This window comes from Hippopotamus amphibius, chromosome 13 (assembly GCF_030028045.1).
Source record: "Hippopotamus amphibius kiboko isolate mHipAmp2 chromosome 13, mHipAmp2.hap2, whole genome shotgun sequence".
In the NCBI taxonomy this organism is placed as follows: Eukaryota; Metazoa; Chordata; class Mammalia; order Artiodactyla; family Hippopotamidae; genus Hippopotamus; species Hippopotamus amphibius.
In genome coordinates this window covers 39612001-39636769 of record NC_080198.1, presented here as the reverse complement: position 1 = coordinate 39636769, position 24769 = coordinate 39612001, and the positions used below count along the sequence as shown (strand labels likewise).

General features: G+C 37.0%; 1 protein-coding gene across 2 annotated transcripts in view; it reads right to left on the bottom strand.

Moving 5' to 3' along the window:
• The window catches only part of SMARCC1 (SWI/SNF related, matrix associated, actin dependent regulator of chromatin subfamily c member 1), a 186057-nt gene that overhangs the window by 117047 nt on the left and 44241 nt on the right, over window positions 1-24769 (bottom strand). For both annotated transcript variants that reach the window (XM_057704810.1, XM_057704809.1), the window contains exons 5-8: window positions 16904-16996; window positions 14032-14101; window positions 7248-7317; window positions 3939-4014 (exon numbers count right to left, since the gene is read on the bottom strand). In XM_057704810.1, the coding sequence (XP_057560793.1) occupies window positions 3939-4014; window positions 7248-7317; window positions 14032-14101; window positions 16904-16996 (309 nt within the window). The remainder of the gene's footprint in view (window positions 1-3938; window positions 4015-7247; window positions 7318-14031; window positions 14102-16903; window positions 16997-24769) is intronic.

Here is a 24769-nt window from a genome sequence, read left to right as displayed (position 1 = left end):
ACAAAAATACTAGCTAACAGAATCCAACAGCACATTAAAAAGATCATACACCATGATCAAGTGGGGTTCATCCCTGGAATGCAAGGATTCTTCAATATAAGCAAATCAATCCATGTGATACATCATATCAACAAATTGAAGGAGAAAAACCATATGATCATCTCAATAGACGTGGAAAAAGCTTTTGACACAATTCAACATCCACTTATGGTAAAAACTCTCCAGAAAATGGGCATAGAAGGAAGTTACCTCAACATAATAAAAGCTATATATGAAAAACCAACAGTCAATATCATTCTAAATGGTGAAAAACTGAAAGCATTCCCTTTAAGGACAGGAACAAGACAAGGGTGCCCACTCTCACAACTATTATTCAACGTAGTTTTGGATGTTTTAACCACAGCCATCAGAGAAGAAAATGAAATAAAAGGAATCCAAATTGGAAAAGAACTAAAATTGTCACTCTCTGCAGATGACATGATATTATACATAGAAAACCCTAAAGACTCTACCAGAAAACTGCTAACACTAATCAATGAATTTAGCAAAGTAGCAGGATACAAAATTAATGCACAGAAATCTCTTGCATTCCTATACACTAACAACGAAAAAGCAGAAAGAGAAATTAAGGAAACAATCCCATTTACCACTGCAACAAAAAGAATAAAAGACCTAGGAATAAACCTGCCTAAGGAGGCAGAAGACCTGTATGCAGAAAACTATAAGACACTCATGAAAAAAAATCAAAGATGATACAAACAGATGGAGGGACATACCATGTTCCTGGATTGGAAGAATCAACATCGTGAAAATGACTATACTACCCAAAGCAATTTACAGATTCAACGCAATCCCTATCAAATTACCAATGGCATTTTTCACAGAACTAGAACAAGAAATCTTACGATTTGTATGGAAACGCAAAAGACCCCGAACAGCCAAAGCAATCTTGAGAAGGAAAGACGGAGTTGGTGGAATTAGGCTTCCTGACTTCAAACTATACTACAAGGCTACAGGGATCAAGACAGTATGGTACTGGCACCAAAACAGAAACACAGATCAATGGAACAGAATAGAGAGCCCAGAGATAGACCCACACACATATGGGCAGCTTCTCTTTGATAAAGGAGGCACCAATATACAATGGAAAAAAGACAGCCTCTTCAATAAGTGGTGCTGGGAAAAATGGATAGCTACATGTAAAAGAATGAAATTAGAACACTTCCTAACACCATACACAAAAATAAACTCCAAATGGATTAAAGACCTACATGTAAGGCCAGACACTATAAAACTCCTCGAGGAAAACATAGGCAGAACACTCTATGACATCCATCAAAGCAAGATCCTTTTGGACCCACCTCCTAGAATCATGGAAATAAAATCAAGAATAAACAAATGGGACCTCATGAAACTTAAAAGCTTTTGCACAGCAAAAGAAACCATCAACAAGACAAGAAGGCAACCCTCAGAATGGGAAAAAATAGTTGCTAACAATACAACGGACAAGGGATTAACCTCCAAAACATACAAACAGCTCATGCAGCTTAATACCAGAAAAGCAAATAACCCAATCCACAAATGGGCAGAAGACCTAAATACACATGTCTCCAAAGAAGACATATAGATGGCCAACAAACACATGAAAAGATGCTCAACATCACTAACCATTAGAGAAATGCAAGTCAAAGCCACAATGAGATATCACCTCACACCAGTCAGAATGGCCATCATCAAAAACTCCAGAAACAATAAATGCTGGAGAGGGTGTGCAGAAAAGGAAATCCTCCTGCACTGTTGGTGGGAATGTAAGTTGGTACAGCCACTGTGGAAAACAGTTTGGAGGTTCCTTAAAAAACTAAAAATGGAACTACCATATGACCCAGCAATCCCACTACTGGGCATATACCCAGAGAAAACCATAATTCAAAAAGACACATGTACCATAATGTTCAGTGCAGCATTATTTACAATAGCCAGGACATGGAAGCAACCTAAATGCCCATCAACAGATGAATGGATAAAGAAGGTGTAGCACATATATACAATGGAATATTAGCCATAAAAAAGAATGAAATTGAGTTATTTATAGTGAGGTGGATGGACCTAGAGTCTGTCATACAGAGCAATGTAAGCCAGAAAAAGGAAAACAAATACCGTATGCTAACTCATATATATGGAATCCAAAAAAATGGTACTGATGAACCCAGTGACAGGGCCAGAATAAAGATGCAGATATAGAGAATGCACTTGAGGACATGGGGTCGGGGGGGGCAAAGGGGAAGCTGGGACGAAGTGAGAGAGTAGCACTGACATATATACACTACCAAATGTAAAATAGATAGCTTGTGGGAAGTTGCTGCATAACACAGGGAGATAAACTTGATGATGGGTGATGACTGAGAGGGCCAGGATAGGGAGGGTGGGAGGCAGCCACGGGAGGGAGGGGATATATGTATAAATACAGCTGATTCACTTTGGTGTACCTGAAAAACTGGCACAACAGTGTAAAGCAATTATATTCCAATAAAGAGCTTTAAAAATAAATAAATCAACCAATAAAATAAAGTAGACTAAAGAGATGTGACAACTAAATGCAGTGTGTGATCCTCAACTGGATCCTGGATCAGGGTAAAAACTAAGTATAAAATTTATTATATCAGTGGGACAAATATTGAAAATGGAATATGGGCCCTGTAGCAGGTAATAAATTGTTTCAATAATTAACAACAAGGGAATCTGGTCTAAGAGTATAAAACAGTACTTTGGGATTTCCTAGGTGGTGCAGTGGGTAAGAATCCGCCTGCCAATGCAGGGGACATGGGTTCCATCCCTGCTCCAGGAAGATCCCACATGCTGCGGAGCAACTAAGCCCATGCACCACAACTACTGAGGCTGCGCTCTAGAGCCCATGAGCCACAACTATTGAGCCCATGTGCCGCAACTACTGGAGCCCACATGCCTAGAGCCTGTGCTCTGCAATGAGAGGCCACCGCAATGTGAAGCCAGTGCACCACAATGAAGAGTAGCCCCCACTCGCTGCAACTAGAGAAAGCCCATGTACAGCAACGAAGACCCAACACAGCCAATAAAATAAAATAAGTAAATAAATAAAATTTATTAAAAAAAACCCAAAAAAAACCATTACTTTGTTTTGTATTATTCTTGCAACTTTCAAAATTATTTCCACATTAAAAGTTGAAACAATTATAAAAGAAATGATTAGTAAGATAAGTCTGTATCATAATAAAAGCCACGCAGGGCTTGCTTCCAGCCTTCCTAAATGACATCATCAACGATGTTCAACTCCACTCCAACCATTCTCAACTATCTTAAACCACAACCTAACTTGTCTTTGGGGCCTCCTCAAACATCACTGCAGATCAAAGACGTGGATAATGAGCTCTTCATGACCACAGGTATCTCTTAATAGGATGACAAGGAAGGAAGATCGTCATTCTGTATCTCTTTAAAACACTGTTGTTGGGACTTCCTAGGTGGCGCAGTGGGTAAGAATCTGCCTGCATTGCAGGGGACATGGGTTCGATCCCTGCCCCAGGAAGATACCACATGCCGCGGAGCAACTAAACCCATGCGCCACGACTACTGAGCCTGCACTCTAGAGCCCGTGAGCCACAACTATTGAGCCCATGTGCTGCAACTACTTAAGCCCACACGCCTAGAGCCTGTGCTCTACAAGAGAAGCCATGGCAATGAGAAGCCTGCGCACCACAATGAAGAGTAGCCTCCGCTCGCCACAACTAGAGAAAGCCCGTGTGCAGCAACGAAGACCCAACACAGCCAATAAAATAAATAAATAAATAAATAAATTTATTTAAAAAAACAAAACAAACAAACAAAAAAACACTGTTGTTGAAAACAACTTAATAGCTATTAAGTTACATAAGAAAAATTTTGTTTTAAAAAGGATCTTTCACCTTCCATGGCTTTTCTGGAATTGGTGGATCTTCAATTTCCGCATCAACATCATTACTATGGACCCAAGTATCATAGCTATAAAGAAAATGAAAAAAAGGAAAAACAAATTAGACCCCAAATTCATTCACTAAAGAGACTTTGATCAAGAGGTAAAAATACATTTTAGAAATACTGTTAGGATCCAGTAATAGCAAATTATCACATACTTCTGTCTCTAACACTCTGATAAGAAAACTCTTCCCCAGAGGTCTACAGTAATCTTCACGTTGTAAAACCAGAGTTGAAGCCTCAGTCCACAGAATTTCAACATGTTGATCACTCCTCAAAGAAGTTCCCTTACTTGTTCTCTAAGACAGTACTATTATCTGGCATTCCTTCTAGTCATTAGCCTTTCCTCAGTCTCCATTACCAGTTTCTCCTCTCCTCTCAAACCTCTTCAACACTGGAATGCCCCAAGTTTCCGTTTTTGGAACAACCCTCTTACCTATTCATTCTCTTGATGATCCTCTCATGCTTCAAACGTATACTGATGACTTGAAATCTCATACCTGCCCTCTTCTCTGAATTCCAGACTCATAAATTCAACTGCCAATTCCAAATCTCTCATCACATGTAAGAAAAATTCAATATATAATGCCATCCCAACCCCAATAAGGTGATTTAGGCAAACATCCTCCTCTCAGGAAATGGCAATTCCACTTTACCAGTTGTTCTGGCCAAAATCCTTAGAAAACATCCTTGACTTCACTCTCAATTACATCCTATAATCAAACTACCAACAACTTCTACCACCTTCTACCTTTAAAATACGTCCAGAATCTAACTTCTCACCCTTCCACTTTGACCCAAAGCCCCCAAGAGTCCATTTTTCACACAGCAAACCAGAGCAATCCTTTTAAAAACTAAGTCAGTATACATCACTCTCTGCTCAAAACCTTCCACCTCCCACCGAACTCAGAGTTAAAGTCAAAATCCTTACAGTGGTTTGCCAAGGCTTTGTGATCTGGCCTTATGACCTCATCTCCTAGTACTCTCCCCTCACTCATGTTATATTCAACCCACATGGGTTTTAGTGGTATGCTTTTAACATGCCAGACGGTGGCCACTTCATGCCCTTTACATATGCTCCTCAGTACCCAGATATTCGCCTAGCTCACTCCCTCCTATCTTCACATATCTTTGTTCAATGGTTCTCTTATCAGTGAAATCCAACTCATTGATATAAATCACTCCCTCTACTCCACAATTATGAAATCAGCATAAAATTACCTACCAAATTAAAACTCTATCAATGCTCCTATACTGGCCAATAAATTATTATAAAACTAAGTGATATCTAAATGAAATATAAGTATGGTAACAAGCACTGGCTTCCTTTAGGCACTTCTCAGAAGTCAGTTCAAAAGCACTGGAACAAATACAGCTCAAAATACCTATTAACAGCACTCTGGTAAGTTTTCTAGGAACATTTAAACATGGGCTGGCGAAAAATACTTCCTTTGCCAATTAACTAACTATTCCACATAAAGATTACAATGGTGTTTAAAAAAATTAAAAACCTTATACTCTTTAAGCCTTCATGAGAAAATGTTACATAAAAAATGAGGGCACAAACTATAGTTAATAACTAACAAGGCCTCTTGAGAAGGCAGGACATGAATTAGCCATTATAGTTTATAGTTTATATGATACATAAACAAAGAGCTAGCAAACAGGCTAACATGTCATAATGTGTTAGTATAAAATTCATTTCAATCCTCTACTTGATGTAGCTTGGCATAAATTTCAGTTTCCACCTAAGTGTTTCAAAAGCAAGCTGAGTTTCTATAATAGTTCCTGTAATACTGAAAAGTTTGCTTTAATATCACCACGAATACCTAGTCTCAAGATAAGAAATATCCTCTAGAAAGTGTTTATTTAAATATTATTATTTAAAAAAAAGTTCATGTAAAGTGGTCGATTATGGTTCAGAAAAGGTGGATAAGCTAGCTGATTTGATTTGGTTCTAATTAACTCAACTTGTGTAAAAACTGTGAATATATTCTTAAAATTTTGAAGATATCTAAAAATGTATTTCTTCCTCAAAAAATATATTTATAAGTAAAATCAAGTCACTCAAACAGATTAACTTAAAAAAAAACACATAACCAAATATTATGCAAGTCTTGTTCCTTCCCTAAACTGAAATAAATTCTGATCAACTTTAGACCCAGAGAATGGAGAAACATGTTCAAATACACCACAGAGATGCCATAAAAAAATCCCATACTGTGGTAAACCCTGTAGGACAAACAACCTGGTTTCTTAAGTAATACATGTAAAGAGGGGTGGGGAAGACACAAGGAGAATCTATAAACTGAAAAATACTTAAGAAATACATCAACTAATCACAAGATATGTTTAAATTCTAATCCCAACAAATATCAATCTTATCATCAATCAAATATATCACATGATAGCGATGACCTGATATCTGACACTAAGGAATTCTGTTAAATTTTTTAGGTTTGACAGCAGTATTGTGCTTTTTTTTTTTTAAATGAGTCCTTATCTTTCAGAAATATGTACTGAAATATTTATTATTAAAATATTGAAATGATACATTTGGGATTTGCATCCAATAATATGGCAAAGCTAGAAGCAGATGTGGATTACAGGTGAAAGAAGACTGTTCTGACATGAAAAACCCAAAATGGAGTGTCTCTCCACTTGACAACAGTGAAATGAACACTTAAACAGCTCTACTGTAGGTTTAAGAAGATAAAGTACATGAGAGGTTATCCTTACTTCTAAATGCCCTCTAGGCCGGCATAATACTAATTAAATAAGAACCTCTATTTTCACTGACATTTGGTCTTGTTTATAATATTCTTTATTCACATTTAGATACTGAAACAGTATGAGTTATAACAGATACTTCATCTTAGACATAATTTCATCCTTAATAGAATGGCATACTTATTAAAAAGTAAATAATAAATAAAATAAAACTAACCAGCCATAAAATACCCGGGAGAAAAATTCATTTCTTAAAGGAAACAAATCTAAATTAGCAGTCTAATACCATACTGAAGGACTGTCTTGGCAAACGCAGCAAACGTATCAGTTTAAGACAAAGCCTGTGACTTCACTGAACTCCGTAACTTAATAAAAAAGTCAGTAAGAGAATACACTCAAAAGAAGTGAGTTCAATGACTAAAACAAATCAACAAAATTGTCACTATTCAGAAAACGAAACTATATATAATTAACTCTGGCTTGCACTGACAAAACTCTTTATACCAGATCTAAGGACATATCGACATTACCTGTCTGGGTAAAACCCCCAATGCACTAACACCTGCTTGTCTTTTCTCATTACAGGTCTCAACCACTCTTCTGAAAGGGAAAAAGAAAAAACGTTAGTCAATCTGACAAAATAAATGAATAAACTATTACTCAGACTTAATTTTTACCTAGAGTTTTTGGTTTGTGAGTAAGCTACTCCAAACTTTCCTCCTAACTGAATCTTATCTGCCATATTAAGAGGAAGTTTTTCAGCTATGTATTCAGACTTAGTAGATTCTAGGCCTATTATCCATCACACTTGATGGTTGTGTTGTGACAGTAAACCAACTATCTAGTATTTAAATTACTCTCCTGTCCCATCACCCGCATATTTGTGTCCCCAGATCCACCCAAATCAAGGTCACTATATTCTTTACTGCCTTATCTCCCATATAGAACCTCTCCTCCCTTTTCCTGTGAAGCTCTGCAATTATTACACATCTTTCAAGGTGTTTAAGTCATGCTTCATCTCCCTGATGAAAGTTTTACCAACTACTCTGTTTTCTCCAGATCCACTTTCTCTGGTGTCCTCTAGCACTTTATAGTGCCACATCAAAGGTTTTACGAATAATACTATTTTTATTATTCTTTAGTGACTTTCTGTTAACATAGCCCTCCCAGCAAGAGTGTATATGGTCACATAATGTAGATATTTTTATTTCAAGTTTCCTTACCAAGATAGGTGCAAATTTATATAATGAGATGGTTCTTATTGATTTAATCATAGTTGAATCACATCTTCATTTCAGTACTTGTTATGATTCCTTTGGTTGTCTAAATTTAGCTCAGAAAACTTTTTTCCAGTACTAAAAGGGAACTAATGAGGTAAGCCCCTTGAAGCTCACATAACAGCAGACAGAAAAACTTGAAATCAGCTAAGTAAAATTGGCTTCTCACTGCCAATTTCAACATGAAATAGCCCCAGTTTCACTGACTTAAGCCAGGAAGCCTATATGCCTATGCTCTTTTCTAAGTATCCAACTGCTCACCTTAGTATCTTGAAAGAAAATGAAAAGGAAGAAATCAGGCCCTGTTCCTTAACTTGATACCCCAAAGATGGCTAAGGAAAAAGTGAAAAGGCCAGTAGGCCTTTCAGAACTCGCTCTGTATAAACAAAATATACTGACTCTCTAGTAAGAGCAACGGCTCTCTCAAAGGTTGTGCAGCTTTACCTCAAAGAGGTAAAGAAAAAAGGATATCCATCCTTTCTACAGCTGACTTTTATAGATTGTGGCACTGACTGCCTTTGAAAATTTTCCCAGTAGCAGAAATAAGTTAGAGATGTGAATTCACACTATTCCCAAAGATGACAATAAAACAAAATCATAGTTTTACAAGTAAAAAACTATGGTTTAAAAAAACCATAGTTTTACAAGCAAAATTTAGTCCAAACTCATAATATATAAACAGCTCTCGCAATTCAACAATAAAAAGACAAATAATCCAACCAAAACATGGGCAAAGGACCTGAGTAGACTTCTCCACAGAAGATATACAAATGTCCAAAAAGCATATGAAAAGACACTTGGAATCATTAACAGTTAGAGAAATGCAAATCAAAATCACAAACAGATACTGTCTGACACTCACTAGGATGGCTAATATTAAAAAACAGGAAATAAAAGTGTTGCTGAGGATGTAGCAAAATTGGTATCTTCACACAATACTGATGGGATTGTAAAATGGTACAACCACTTTGAGAAACAGGTTCGCAGTATCTCAAAATTTTAACACAGAGTTGTCAGTATGACTCAGCAATTCAATATCTAGGTATAAACATAAGAGAATTGGAAACATAAGTCCACACAATAACTTGTAAATAAATAATCATAATGGCATTATTAAAATTATTATAAATAAATGTCCATCAACTTTTCATTGTCTAAACAAAAGGCAGTATATTCATACAATGGAATGTTTTAAGAGAATAACACACAGGAAGTGATGTCAGCAAAGCGACAGAATAGGAAGGCTCAGACTCTGTTCCACCAGAGACAACTTAACAATATACCATCCAAAAAGCCCAGAAACCAATTAAGAAATCACACTACCCCAGGTAAGTTCAAAGTCAAGAACAGCTTCATTGAAACAGTAAGAAAAGTCATTTCATATCAGCCATAATTACAATTCCCCCAAGCCAGCAGAGCTCAGCAGGATAAGGAGGAAAAGCTCAGCTCTCAGCTTCTCCCTTGGGCTGAAAAGAAGAACAGATGTGTGTTCAACATTCTGACTTTTCAGGGGGTTGCCAAGGGACTGGTTTGTCTCACCTGACTTGGAACAGTAACGGAACTGGTATATTTTGGTTGTGTGGTGGCCACAGAGAAAAGAGAGCTCAGAGACTTACTGTAGCACCAGACAACCGACAACGTGCCACAGATGGCTGGCTCAGCTTGGTGTGATCAGGAGAAAGCATACAGAACCCTACTTCTTCCTTGGTAGGGAAAAATTAGAAGGAATATGCATCCAATGTTCTAGCTTTTAGGTGGGCTGCCCAAGGGACAGGTTTCTGTCTTAAATTAACTCAGAATGGTGATGGGGAACTAGCATATTCTGGAAGCCTGGGCACCCCAGAGATCAAAGAGGGTTCACTCAGTGGCTTGTTGCAGCAAAAGCAAACTTGTGATAGGCAGACACCAGAGAGAGCAAAAGATTACAAGTTCCTGAAAGAGAAACCAGAAAACCTCTCTGAGAAATTACATACTCAAGCCCAGAAATTGTTTGAGGATGCCAGGATCTCAAGCTGAACTGACTGGTGAAGGTGTTCCCCTGTACAAAGCCAGACCATAAAGACTGGGAGATGTGGCTGTTTTTTCAAATGCACGGGACACAGAAAGAGAAAGGGAAAATGGCCCAATCAAAGGAATAAAATCAATCTCAAAAGCCAACCCTAAAGAAACAAAGATCTATGGATTATCTGACAAATTCAAAATAATCATTTTAAAGAGGTTCAAGGTACTACAAGAGAACACAGTTAAACAACTAAACAAAATTAAGAAAACAATATATGAACAATAAAAGAACATCAACAAAGAAACTGAAACTATAAAAAAAGGAACCAAACAGAAATTCTGGAGTTGAAGAATATAACAACAAAACTAAAAAAAATCTCTATAAGGGTTCAACATCAGCCTTGGCCAATCAGAAGAAACAGAAAACCCAAAAACTGGTCATTTGAAGATACATGTATATGTATAAATAAATCACTTTTCTGTACAGCTGAAAGTAACACAGCATTGTTAATCAACTATACTCCAATATAAAATTAAAATTTTTAAAAAACTGGTCATTGAAAATTATCAAGTCAGATGAGCAAAAAGAAAAAAGAGTTACGAACAGATTTTAAAAAACTTAAGGAACTTATCTGTCCATCTAAATAATTTATTTTGAATAAGATTTAGTCTGTTTTCTAAGTAGTATGTCAATTTTAAAAAATTCTCTTCATTTATTTTCTTCTCTGAGGAAGTACATATTCTTTTTGCTAAAACCAGTAATTCAACCCATGTCAAACCAATCCTTTTTTCCCTACCAGGTCTCAACTCAACTATGTGCTTCCGTTTACTTTTGCTCTGCCCAGAAATACACTGTAAAGCCACCAGTGAAAGACAAAATGCAAATCATCTGCTGGGTGCCATCCTCCACTTTTTTTTCCCTGCCATACATCCTGAGAAAACAGCAATCTTCCACCAATTCTACAACTTGCTCTTATCTGCAAGTTACTGGAATTTCATTCTCAAATTATTTCCTGACTCACCAAATGCCTTGTCTCAAGCTTCACTTTTATTTCTTTGTAGAAAAACTTCACTGTCCACCACTTGTGTTTGGAAATGCTTTCTTTTCCTTATTTTCCCTTGATTGTTAAGATATGGACCATCCTGGTTTGCCACCTGACATCTCCTTTGCTCTCCTGATACATGGATTTATCCCATCCAGTGATAACATATCCCCTCACTCAACAATTTAATTCAGAGCTTCCCAATGGGTCCTGTTCTCTAATCAGTCTCCTTCAATCAGATGTCCCAGAAATCAGCTCCCAGGAAAATTTTTCTACTACAGCCATAGTTGCACGTTTTTCTTCACCAAAACCATCAAAATTTGTCTACTCTCTCCCTCATCCAGCAAACAAAAACAATCCTCTTTAAACAAGACTCGTGTCCTCTCACCTACCCACTCTTATCTACCACTATCCTGAGATACACAGACCAACTCTGCTATTTGCTTTTCCTCAAATTTCATAATTTATTGCCTCTATGCTTTTGCTTATTTTGTACCCCCTTCTAGCATGCCATACTCAAAATACTACTAATATCTTAAATGTCACCTTTTAATTTAAACTTAATCTTCATAAAAGGTATACTGCATTTGCAAGGGTTTAACAACATGGTCTGTAATATGTTGTGTCTGGTATTGTTATCATCTGCACACTTATCTAAAACAGTACATGTGGGACTTCCCTTGTGGCACAGTGGTTAAGAATCCACCTGCCAATGCAGGGGACATGGGTTCAATCCCTGGTCTGGTAAGATTTCAAATGCCTCAGAGCAACTAAGCCCACGTGCTGCAGCTACTAAAGCCCTCACACCTAAAGCCCATGTTCGGCAACAAGAGAAGCCACTGCAATGAGAAGCCCATGCACAGCAAGGAAGAGTAGCCCTCGCCAGCCGCAACTAGAGAAAAGCCCACGTGCAGCAAAGAACACCCAACACAGCCAATAATAATAATAATAAAGTTCTAAGAAATAAAAATAAAAAAATAAAAGCAATGAAGAGAAAGTATTTTTTTAAATTAAAAACATAAAACAGTACATTAAGGAGCTCAACACAGAGCTTTGTTGAGAGTAAACATTTACTTGACAGCCAGTTATTCTAAAGTAAATCCTATAGTGTGAAGAATCACATTTTACATTAAAAATAGCTTCCAATATATTAAAATTAAAATGCTATCTCCTAATGATTACTCTTAACTACTGATAGCAATACCAAGCAAGCATTAGTATGTAGTAATCGAGGCTGTATTAAACAAAGGATAAAAACAAAACTAGCATTAATAAGGAATCATTAAGTATCTAGATGTAACACAGTTCAAATCCTTTGTAAAAGGCAACTTTTTTCAAAAAGTTCACAACCGAAAAGTTTTATACCAGCCTTATTAGAGAAAAAGAGTTAAACAGCAACAGAATGCTATCAGTTATTCACCACCTCCATCTAGTGGAAACCAACTGCTATTACCTAACAGGATAAAAACCTGAGAAACCACCAATTAAACACTGAAGGCAGAGTGAAGTTTCACACTTTATACATCACAATCATAGAGCTAAAACTGTGACCGTCACAAATAAAATCAAGCTTTGGCATCAAAACTGATGATGAAAAGACCTAAATGTCACAGCTAAAACTATAAAACTCTTAGAAGAAAAGACAGTTGTAAAATTTCATGAATCTGGATTAGGCAATGGTTTCTTAGATGTGACACCAAATGCGCAAGCAAGCAACCAACCAACCAACCTAACCTCTTACAACTGTTTGTAACATCTGTAGGATCTGTAGTGATGTCCCCCCTTCCATTCTTGACATTATTCTCTTTTTCTCACTTATTTACAGTATGACTTTAATAGCCTCATTAGTTTTTTCTAAGAACTATTTCTGACATTGCTGATCACCTTGCTATATATTTTCTTCTTCATTAAGTTTCGCACCTATCTTTACTATTTATTTCCTTCTTCCTTCAGGTTTAACATGTTGTTGTTTTTCTAATTTCTTGAGATAAATTTCTTGTGGGCCATTGATTTTTTCAGTCTTTCTTTTTTCCTAATATATGCATTTAAAGATATAAACTTCCGCCTGGGTATAGCTTCAGCTGTATCCTACAAAATTTAATGTCCTTGTACTTTATTATTCACATCATAATTTATTCAAGTCCAAAGATTTTCTATTTCCATTGTAATTTCTTCTTTGATCCAAGGATTACATGGCAATATAGTTCTTAATTTTCAAGCATCAGGGATTATCTTGTAACCTTTTTGTCATTGACTTCTAGCAAAACTGCACTGGCCAGGAAAAAACACTCAGCATGGGGTAATTAGCCATTCAAATCTGATATAATTTGGTTTCTTATGTAGATATCCTACAAGGATATGCTGTGCTTAACAGAAGACCTGATCCCTATAAGAGATCTATCTCTCAATCTAAATTAATTAACCTGGTGAGTTAATTCATAGTTTCTTTCCCAACTTTCCAACCTTTGAAAGAATGGTTAGCACAAATCAGTTTCCATAGGTGTAATGAATTCTGGCCAATGACATAACCAACTTTCATGACAGCAGAGCTGAAGATCAGAATCTGAACCATTATAAATTCACCAAACTAAAATATTGCTAAGGGGTCCTGTTTAGTCAGCAAGCCAATCTCCCCAAGAGATGTTCTTCTATCTTGCAATTTCTCTTAATTTTCTGAACACAAGAGATATAGCAAACACTGACAGAGTTAATACATAAGGCTTGCCTACACAACACCCAGATGATTACCAACAAAGAAGTAAGACTAATGATCAGAAAATTGGACGTCACACAATTAGTCTGCTAAGCCTAACTCAGCAAAAAAAAAAAGAAAAAGAAAAAAGAAAACTATAAATTTAAATTATCTATGAAATTTATTTAATATTTGAAGTCTCTTATTTTTTTAAAGCTGGATATACCGTTTATACCTCTGCTAATATAACTTAAAATCTAGTGAAGTATCAGTTTATGTTCATAACCAAAAACTAACTTACCATCCTCTTGTGAGGAAGAATATGGATAAATGTGGTGGGAAGCTTTTGACTTCTCATCAGTAAATGTCCCCTGGAAAGCAAAGGAAGAAGTAATGTAAAAATAAAACATACGGCAAACAAACTAGGAGACACCAGATGTAAACTGCCTAAGTATTATAGAGGTATTATTCTACTTTTTATAATTTAAGAGCAGTATTTTAAGACTATAATATTTTCATTATTTTTAGTCAAGGAAAGGGATAGTGATCAACAAGAAAAAAAACAAAATAAATTATCCATAGACACAGTTTACATTATTGAATAGAAAAATAATACAAGTACATACCTCTAAGCTAATTCTCTCTGTATCTCCTTCTCTCTCTAGGTAAACCTTATCAGTACTTTGAGTACCTCCAACTAATTCTGAAAGTTACCCTAAAGTCATCACAAATTATCAGTGTTACTCGAAGTGAATCAATGCAAGTTTACGGCCATGAGCCATAACCTAGGGCTACATACATACAGGATGGACATTTGCTACTGCTGTTTTAAGTCACTGTTAGAATAGTGGATGTTGTTTTAAGTCAATGTTAGAATGCTAAAATCAAGTTCTAGCTAGGCCGTAGCTGTAATACTACATACAGTCTAGAACGTGACCTGGAAGTCATTTAGACACAAAAGTGCTCATTCTAGAGACCAGAAGAATGATAAGAAGTCTTAAAATCAGGTGTAAGTAGCACATTAACATATTACCTAATTTTTGTCTTTCACAATGAATATTTAACTAAATATTACAATCAAAAAAACATAATAATGCTATTTTCAACTTCAGGAAAACTTTAAACTTCTTATATTTAGGGCTATCTGAAGGTGAAATAGCTACCAAATTAGGCAAAGAATTCTTAATCACTAGACGTGTTTGAGCACATTTTAATAGCCAGAGGAGAGGTTGAAAAGGGGATGTCAACATCTAATGTGTGAGGCAACAGTCAGAAGAGCACACTGTTGAGGACTTTGGCCTCTGGAGTCCGTCAGACAGGCCCGGGTTTGCACTTCAGCTCTACTATATACTACTTAACATGATATGGGACAAGTATCTAATTTTTCTGTGCTTCAGTGTCTTCTGAGAAATAGATTGGTAACCATAAAACCTATTTCACAAGAATTTTGTTAGGACTAAGTTAATAGACACAATGAGCTAAGAACACTGACAGGTACACTGTTAAGTGCTCAATCAATAGTTATTAATGCATTTTTAAATGCTTAAGCAAGGGCCTGATCATCAGTATTCAATAATGGTACTATTATTAGCTTTTAAGATCTTTTCCCTAACATTCTATGAAACCAGGAAGATCTTTATATCTCGGGAGGTTACCCCTAGAAAACAATCACTAAGTCAGATTTCTCAAGAAATATGACAGCTATAAATGTTCAGTATAAACTGTAGGAAAATATATAAACTTTTCCCAGGATGATTTGGTAGAAATGAGCATCCAATTTCGGCTTGAAATCAATAACCAGCTGGTTAACTTGTTCCATTTATGCTCTCTAACATTCCACCTATAATTAAGCTATACTGGACAGTCACTCCAATAAAGAGATAGTCTAAAAGAGAAAAGGTTAAGTGATTTGTTCAAAGCCAAAATGCTAGTTAAATAGGCATTTTGGGAATTGGGGGACCTCCCTGGTGGCGCAGAGGTTAAGGCTCCACGCTTCCAACGCAGAGGGCCAGGGTTCGATCCCTGGTCAGGGAACTAGATCCCACAAGCAGGCAGCAACTAAGAGTTTGCGTAACTAAGAGTTTGCCATAACTAAGGAGTTATTGAGCCACAACTAACAACCCCACCTGCCACAACTAAGACACAGCACAACCAAAAAAATAAACATTGAAAAAAAAAAAAAGGAATTGGACTTCAGACTGCTTGATTTGAAGGCTCAATTCTGTTACCCTTCTCTTTGGTATAGATGTTATAAGTAAGAGAAAGACTGTACTAAATCTCCAATCTTAAGAATTATTAGAAATATTTGCTTTGAGAACTTGCAAGATATTTTACTAAATGCTAAAACATAATTCAACCAGCAATTTCTCTTGCAGGAGAAAAGAGACAGATATTTCATGAGGCTTCTCAACTAATTCTAAGAATTGGTAAAACTGTCACTCAAATGATGTTGTTTCAAGAAATTATCTTTTGAGTGTCCTCTGCCACTTTACCATGTCAAAAGTTTGCTTACAGTTTAGCCACATATGTAGTCACAGACCTACACATGCATAAATATCCAAGGTCTTCACCTAAAATGAAGTTAGAGAAAGGAGGTGAAGATACCGGAAGATAGCAATGGTACATGTAAACCAAGATGAAGTAAGCTTATGGGGAAAACAGAATTTTCCAGTCATTTTTTCAAAGCTACAAATGCAAATACAACACATATAACGGGGAGAGGCAGGTTTACTTGAGGTAATATTTGATCTCCTCCTACCAACAACTGTGTCACCAGCTCTCACTCTGTCTGACTTCATAATCATGGTGATGCACAGTACACTGGTCTCTTTAACTCTACAGAAACATATTTCATAGTAAGACTAGGATGAATCCATACCAATGACTATTAAATGCTACTCTAGGATACATACATGTATCAAATCATCACATTGTACACCTTAAATTTACACAATGTTATGTGTCAATTATATTTCAATAATGCTAGGGGAAAAATGCTACTCTGGGCAAAGATCCAGAGCCAGTGGAGAGAGAAGAAAACTTGGTACTGTAAGAACCCAAAGAGAGAAAACTTTCACTTAATGCAGATATATACAGAAATCAAAAGATATTAAAGCTGAGATTCCTAAGAATTTTATACTACACAATGTTTCTGAAGTGATCATATATATTACCTGATGTCGTTTGATTATATCTTTCAATTTGTTAGCCAACTTCAAATCGATGTCTGGAATGAGGTAGATGTTGGGTCTGGTCAGACAATTGCTCTGAGGAAAAAAGAATAGACTTTGAAATTCTCTTGGTTTTGAAATAATGTCACATTATTTATGTATTTACCCTAATGGCAAAAGTGGCACTCAAAGCCATATTACTTAAAATAGGAAAATGCAGTCTGGTAGAGAATGTAAAAGTCTTACTGCGGTATAAAACCTAGGTGTTCAGCAGGCCACTTAATGCCATTCCTAGGATCCCTTCTATGCAGCTAGGTACACATGGACAAAAACTGCTGAAACTCATGACCTAGAGAAATTCATTATCTTTTGCATTAAGGTACCATACTGATAAATTAATCCTCCTAGTCAATTTTACCTGAATTTACCTTAATAGCCTAAGGCTAATGTAGCATCTTCATCTAACCTGGGGGATTGGGGAGGGGAGATACATGGGGAGGGATGCCCATTTTGGCTGATAATTTAAGTTACTTAAAATATAAACACTGTAGATTATAGTTCTTTTCCCCCATTTCTAATCTTATAAATAGCAATGATTAAAACATGTATATTAACTCCCCAAACCATCACCAAAAATCAACCAAAACACAAAAATCTAAGTTAACAGTCCATGAGGAGGAGAAAAGAAGGCAGCGAAGTACAGGGATGTGGAATGCATCCCTCTCCACAGATGCATTGGGAATGCACCAAAAGACGCAATAATTCCCAAAGAGAACCAACTGTACACCAGCAGACGACCTTGGAAACCAGAAAGGACCACAAGGATCCCGACATAACCGGTAGGGAGGCATCTACGATGGCTCAAAGAGGGTGAAGCGGCTGAGCTGTGGCAGATGGGAGGGAGTGAGAAACACACGGAGGGTCCGCGCTACAGCTCAGCGTTCCCAGACTGAGACATCAATTCACAGCTGAACAGAGGGTCCGGGAGTGGGAGCGTGGGAACTGGAGAGCTGGTTCAGGGTGAGAAAAATTGTTGCCAGTAGGGAGATGGACTGAGAGGACAGGAGGGAAGAGGTCCACAGCGAGGAGTGCCTGCCCCTGAGAGCTGCCCAGCCATGATGGCAGCTGGATGCTGCTAGCTCACGGGCGGGGGGGGGGGAGCCGCGGGCATAGCCCCTCTCTCTCTTTTGGCACCTGCAACAGGCAGTGGAGGGACCCCTGTGGGCCACCTAAGGCACTCAGGGATAACAAGGACCCTCACACCCTTGGGCGGGGCTAGCTTAAAGCCCCAGCAGGCAACCAAGAACAGGCTTAGAGAGCTGGTAGCAGGGAGGCTGCCGAGAAAAAAAACACCCAGAGAGAGGCCCAACTCTGAGACATTCTGTTTACACCTGAGCTACCAGTGTCCCTCTGCAACAGGCACCTCCAAGCCCGACTGAAACGACAGTGAGCCACTGCTCACTCACTCCCATGTGAAGGAGCCACTATTATACCCTCTCCCTCCCCACACACCAATGCTTACAGACGAACAATAAAGGTAGCTCTGCTGGTCACAGAATAATACAAAAAACCCAAGGCGAATAGAAGGACTCTTACAGCTGAGACTCTAAGGAAACAGAAATATTAGTATCAATTCTATTGAACTGGTCCATTCTGGGATCAGCTCTAGTTTTTTTTCCTTTCTTTGCTTGTTTTGTTTGTTTGTTTTCTTTATTAATTACGATCTTAGTCCTAAGGGATCTACAAGTTTTATAACATTTTTTATTCTATTTTTTAATTCTATTTTTATTTTTAGCCTTTTTATATACTTCTATTTCTAGCTAAGTTTTTTGTAGTATGGACTATATATCTCTCCTACCTTCTTTTCATCCCTATCTTTTATACATTTCTATTCCTTTCTTTTTATTTGCATATTTCCAGTCACACTACGCTCTTCTGTTCCCCTGTCTTCCATCCATTTTTAGTTTATTTTATCTTAACATACTTATAAGCAACACTATCAATCTGCTCAGACTCCTTGCTCTATTCTCCAGATGACACACTGCCTTGGAATTTAATATTAGGTTTTTGTCTTTATCTTAGTTCTTAGTATAATTGTCTAATTTCATTCTGAGAATCTCCATTCTGTCTGGTGGTACTCTAGCTCTTTTTTAGATTTGATCCTAGCTTTCAATATCTCCCTGCATTTGTGTTTGGATGTGTAAGGTGTTATTTGTTTGTTTGTTTGTTTTTGCTTTTGTTTCTGTTTTGTTCTGTTTTAGTTTTCAACTTCTGTTGGTTTTCTCCTTGAACATCTGATAGCATACGAGGGTTCTTCTCTCAGGTCTTTCTAGTGCCTTATGTCCTACTGGATTCAGTAATTGTCTGTCTTATACATGTATGTGTTTCCTAGACTTAGTATTTGTTTGACTCAACACTTGGCCATTAGTCTGCGGCTTGGACAGTCTTCTATAAACACCTCTATCACCGGGACAAGCAACTCCAGAAGTTTGGACTACCATGAGGAAACAAAGAAACACCATGCAGGCAAAGGAGCAGGAAAAAAACCCACAAGACCAAATAAATGAAGAGGAAATAGGAAAAATGCCTGAAAAAGAATTCAGAGTAATGATAGTAAAAATGATACAAAATCTCGATAACAAAATAGAGAAAGTACAAGAAAGAATTCATAAGAACTCAGAAGAACTGAAGAACAAACAGCAATGGATAACAAAATAACTGAAATTAAAAATACTCTAGATGGTATAACCAGCAGAATAACTGAGGCAGAAGAACGAATAAGTGAGTTGGAAGATAGAATGGGGGAAATAAATGCCACAGAGCAGGAAAGAGAAAAAAGAATAAAAAGAATAGAAGACAGTCTCAGAGACCTCAGTGATAATATTAAGCATACCAATATTCAAATCATAGGCATCCCAGAAGAAGAAGAAAAAAAGAAAGAGTCTGAGAAAATATTTGAAGAGGTTATAGTGGAAAACTTCCCCAACATGGGAAAGGAAATAATTAACCAAGTCCAAGAAGCACAGAGAGTCCCATACAGAATAAACCCAAGGAGAAATACACCAAGGCACATATTAATCAAACTAATGACAATTAAACACAAAGAAAAAATATTAAAGTGGCAAGAGAAACGCAGAAACAACATATAAGGGAAAACCCATCAGGATAACAGCTGACCTTTCTACAGAAACTCTGCAGGCCAGAAGGGAATGGCAGGATATCCTGAAAGTCCTGAAAGAGAAAAACCTACAGCTAGGAATACTCTACCCAGCAAGAATCTCATTCAGATTCTATGGAGAAATCAAAAGCTTTCCAGACAAGCAAAAGTTAAGAGAATTCAGCACCACCAAACCAGCCTTACAACAAGTGCTAAAGGAACTTCTCTAAGTAGGAAACAGAAGAGAAGGAAAACACCTACAAATACAAACCCAAAACAATTAAGAAAATGGTAACTGGAACACACATGTCAATAATCACCTTCAATGTGAATGGATTAAATGCTCCAACCAAAAGACACAGACTGGCTGAATGGATACAAAAACAAGACCCTTCTATATGCTGCTTACAAGAAACCCACTTCAGACCAAGGGATACATATAGACTGAAAGGAAAGGGATGGAAAAAGATATTCCGTGCAAATGGAAGTCAAAAGAAAGCTGGAGTAGCAATACTCATATCAGACAAATTAGACTTGAAAGTAAAGACTATTACAAGAGACAAGGAAGGACACTACATAATGATCAAGGGATCCATCCAAGAACATATCACAATGGTAAATATCTATGCCCCCAACATAGGAGCACCTCAATACATAAGGCAAATGCTAACAGCCATAAAAGGGGAAATCGACAGTAACACAATAATAGTGGGAGACTTTAACACCCCGCTTACATCAATGGACAGATCATCCAAACAGAAAATAAATAAAGACAAAGAAGCTTTAAATGTCACATTAGACCATCTTGACTTAATTGATATTTATAGGACATTCCATCCACAAACGACAGAATACACTTTCTTCTCAAGTGCACATGGAACATTTTCCAGGATAGATCACATATTGGGTCACAAATCAAGCCTCGGTAAATTCAAGAAAATTGAAATCATATCAAGCATCTTCTCTGACCACAACGCCAGGAGACTAGATATCAATTACAGGAAGAAAACTGCAAAAAATACAAACACATAGAGGCTAAACAATTTACTATTAAACAACCAAGAAATCATTAAAGAAATCAAAGAGGAAATCAAAAAATATCTAGAAACAAACAACAATGAAAACACAACAACCCAAAACCTATGGGACGCAGCAAAAGCCATTTTAAGAGGGAAGTTTATAGCAATACAGTCCTACCTCAAGAAACAAGAAAAATATCGAATAAACAACCTAACCTTACACCTAAAACAATTAGAAAAAGAAGAACAAAGAAACCCCAAAGGGAGCAGAAGGAAGAAATAATAAAGATCAGAACAGAAATAAAAAGAAAGGAAGGAAGCAATAGCAAAGATTAATAAAACTAAGAGCTGATTCTTTGAGAAGATACACAAAATTGATAAACCATTATCCAGACTCATCAAGAAAAAAAGGGAGATGATGCAAATCAACAGAATTAGAAATGAAAAAGGAGAAGTAACAACGGACACTGCAGAAATACAAAAGATAATGAGAGACTACTACAAGCAACTATATGCCAAAAAGTTGGATAACCTGCAAGAAATGGATAAATTCTTAGAAAAATACAATCTTCCAAGACTGAACCAGGAAGAAATAGGAACTATGAACAGACCAATCACAAGTACAGAAATTGAGGCAGTGATTAAAAATCTCCCAACAAACAAAAGCCCAGGGCCGGATGCATTCACAGGTGAATTCTAGCAAACATTTAGAGAAGAGCTAACACCTATCCTTCTCAAACTCTTCCAAAAGATAGCAGAAGGAGGAACACTCCCAAACTCATTCTACAAGGCCACCATCACTCTGATACCAAAACCAGGCAAAGATGTCACAAAAAAACAAAACTACAGGCCAATATCACTGATGAACATAGATGCAAAAATCCTCAACAAAAATACTAGCTAACAGAATCCAACAGCACATTAAAAAGATCATACACCATGATCAAGTGGGGTTCATCCCTGGGATGCAAGGATTCTTTAATATATGCAAATCAATCCATGTGATACATCATACCAACAAATTGAAGGAGAAAAACCATATGATCATCTCAATAGATGCAGAAAAAGCTTTTTACACAATTCAACATCCATTTATGATAAAAACTCTCCAGAAAATGGGCATAGAAGGAAATTACCTCAACATAATAAAAGCCATATATGAGAAACCAAAAGCCAACATAGTTCTAAATGGTGAAAAACTGAAAGCATTCCTTTTAAGGACAGGAACAAAACAAGGGTGCCCACTCTCACCATTATTATTCAACATAGTTTTGGAAGTTTTAGCCACAGCAATCAGAGAAGAAAAAGAAATAAAAGGAATCCAAATTGGAAAAGAACTAAAATTGTCACTCTTTGCAGATGACATATTATACATAGAAAACCCTAAAGACTCCACCAGAAAACTGCTAGCACTAATTGATGAATTTAGCAAAGTAGCAGGATACAAAATTAATGCACAGAAATCTCTTGCATTCCTATACAATAACAATGAAAGAGCAGAAAGAGAAATTAAGGAAACTCTCCCATTTACCACTGCAGCAAAAGGAATAAAATACCTAGGAATAAACTTACCTAAGGAGGCAAAAGACCTGTATGCAGAAAACTATAAGACACGGATGAAAGAAATCAAAGATGATACAAACAGATGAAGGGACATATCATGTTCCTGGATTGGAAGAATCAACATCGTGAAAATGACTGTACTATCCAAAGCAATTTACAGATTCAACGCAATCCCTATCAAATTACCAATGGCATTTTTCACAGAACTAGAACAAGAAATCTTACGATTTGTATGGAAACGCAGAAGACTCCGAATAGCCAAAGCAATCTTGAAAAGAAAAAATGGAGTTGGTGGAATCAGGCTTCCCGACTTCAAACTATACTACAAGGCCATAGTGATCAAGACAGTATGGTACTGGCACAAAAATAGAAAGGAAGGTCAATGGAATAGAATAGAGAACTCACAAGTAAGCCCAAACACATATGGGCACCTTATCTTTGACAAAGGAGGCACCAATATACAATGGAAAAAAGACAGCCTCTTCAATAAGTGGTGCTGGAAAAATTGGACAGCAACATGTAAAAGAATGAAATTAGAACACTTCCTAACACCATACACAAAAATAAACTCCAAATGGATTAAAGACCTACATGTAAGGCCAGACACTATAAAACTCCTCGAGGAAAACATAGGCAGAACACTCTATGACATCCATCAAAGCAAGATCCTTTTGGACCCACCTCCTAGAATCATGGAAATAAAATCAAGAATAAACAAATGGGACCTCATGAAACTTAAAAGCTTTTGCACAGCAAAAGAAACCATCAACAAGACAAGAAGGCAACCCTCAGAATGGGAAAAAATAGTTGCTAACAATACAACGGACAAGGGATTAACCTCCAAAACATACAAACAGCTCATGCAGCTTAATACCAGAAAAGCAAATAACCCAATCCACAAATGGGCAGAAGACCTAAATACACGTCTCCAAAGAAGACAAAAAGATGGCCAACAAACACATGAAAAGATGTTCAACATCACTAATCATTAGAGAAATGCAAGTCAAAGCCACAATGAGGTATCACTTCACACCAATCAGAAGGGCCATCATCACAAAATCTGGAAACAACAAATGTTGGAGAGGGCATGGAGAAAAGGGAACTCTCCTGCACTGTTGGTGGGAATGTAAGTTGGTACAGCCACTTTGGAAAACAGTTTGGAGGTTCCTTAAAAAACTAAAAATGGAACTACCATATGACCCAGCAATCCCACTACTGGGCATATACCCAGAGAAAACCATAATTCCAAAAGAAACATGTACCATAATGTTTATTGCAGCACTATTTACAATAGCCAGGACATGGAAGCAACCGAAATGCCCATCAACAAATGAATGGATAAAGAAGATATGGCATATATATACAATGGAATATCACTCAGCTACAAAAAGGAATGAGATGGAGCTATATGTGATGAGGTGGACAAAGCTAGAGTCTGTCATACAGAGTGAAGTCAGAAAGAGAAAGACAAATATTGTATGCTTACTCATATATACGGAATCTAAAAATGGTACTGATGAACTCAGTGACAAGACAAGAATAAGGACGCAGATGCAGAGAATGGATTGGAGAACTCGAGGTCTGGGGGGGCAGGGGGTGAAGGAGAAGCTGTGACGAAGTGAGAGAGTAGCATAGACATATATATACTACCAACTGTAAAACAGATAGCCAGTGGGAAGCTTCTGTATAGCAAAGGGAGTTCAACTCAATGATGGATGATGCCTTAGAGGACTGGGACAGGGAGGGTGCGGGGGAGTCGAGGGAGGGAGGAAATACAGGGATATGTGTATAAATACAGATGATTGACCTTGGTGTACCTCAAAAACTGGTACATGAGTGTAAAGAAATTATATTCCCCCCAAAAAAAAAAGACTATAGAATGAAAAGCAAAATAAAGTCAAGCACGTTTCCCACCAAGTTTTTTATACTAATTCTCATAATACCTACAAAAAGTAAACAACAACAACAGAAAAATAGTCCATGAGACAAGTTTCAGGCATTATGTTAATGATAATACCTAGTAGAACTGCCAGCTGTATCTCTCCAGGAAAGTTAATTCAGTGATGATTAAAGTTTACCCATCAATAAAAACACTAAGAAGGAAGAAAATTAAGTGTTCTCTTCTCCAGG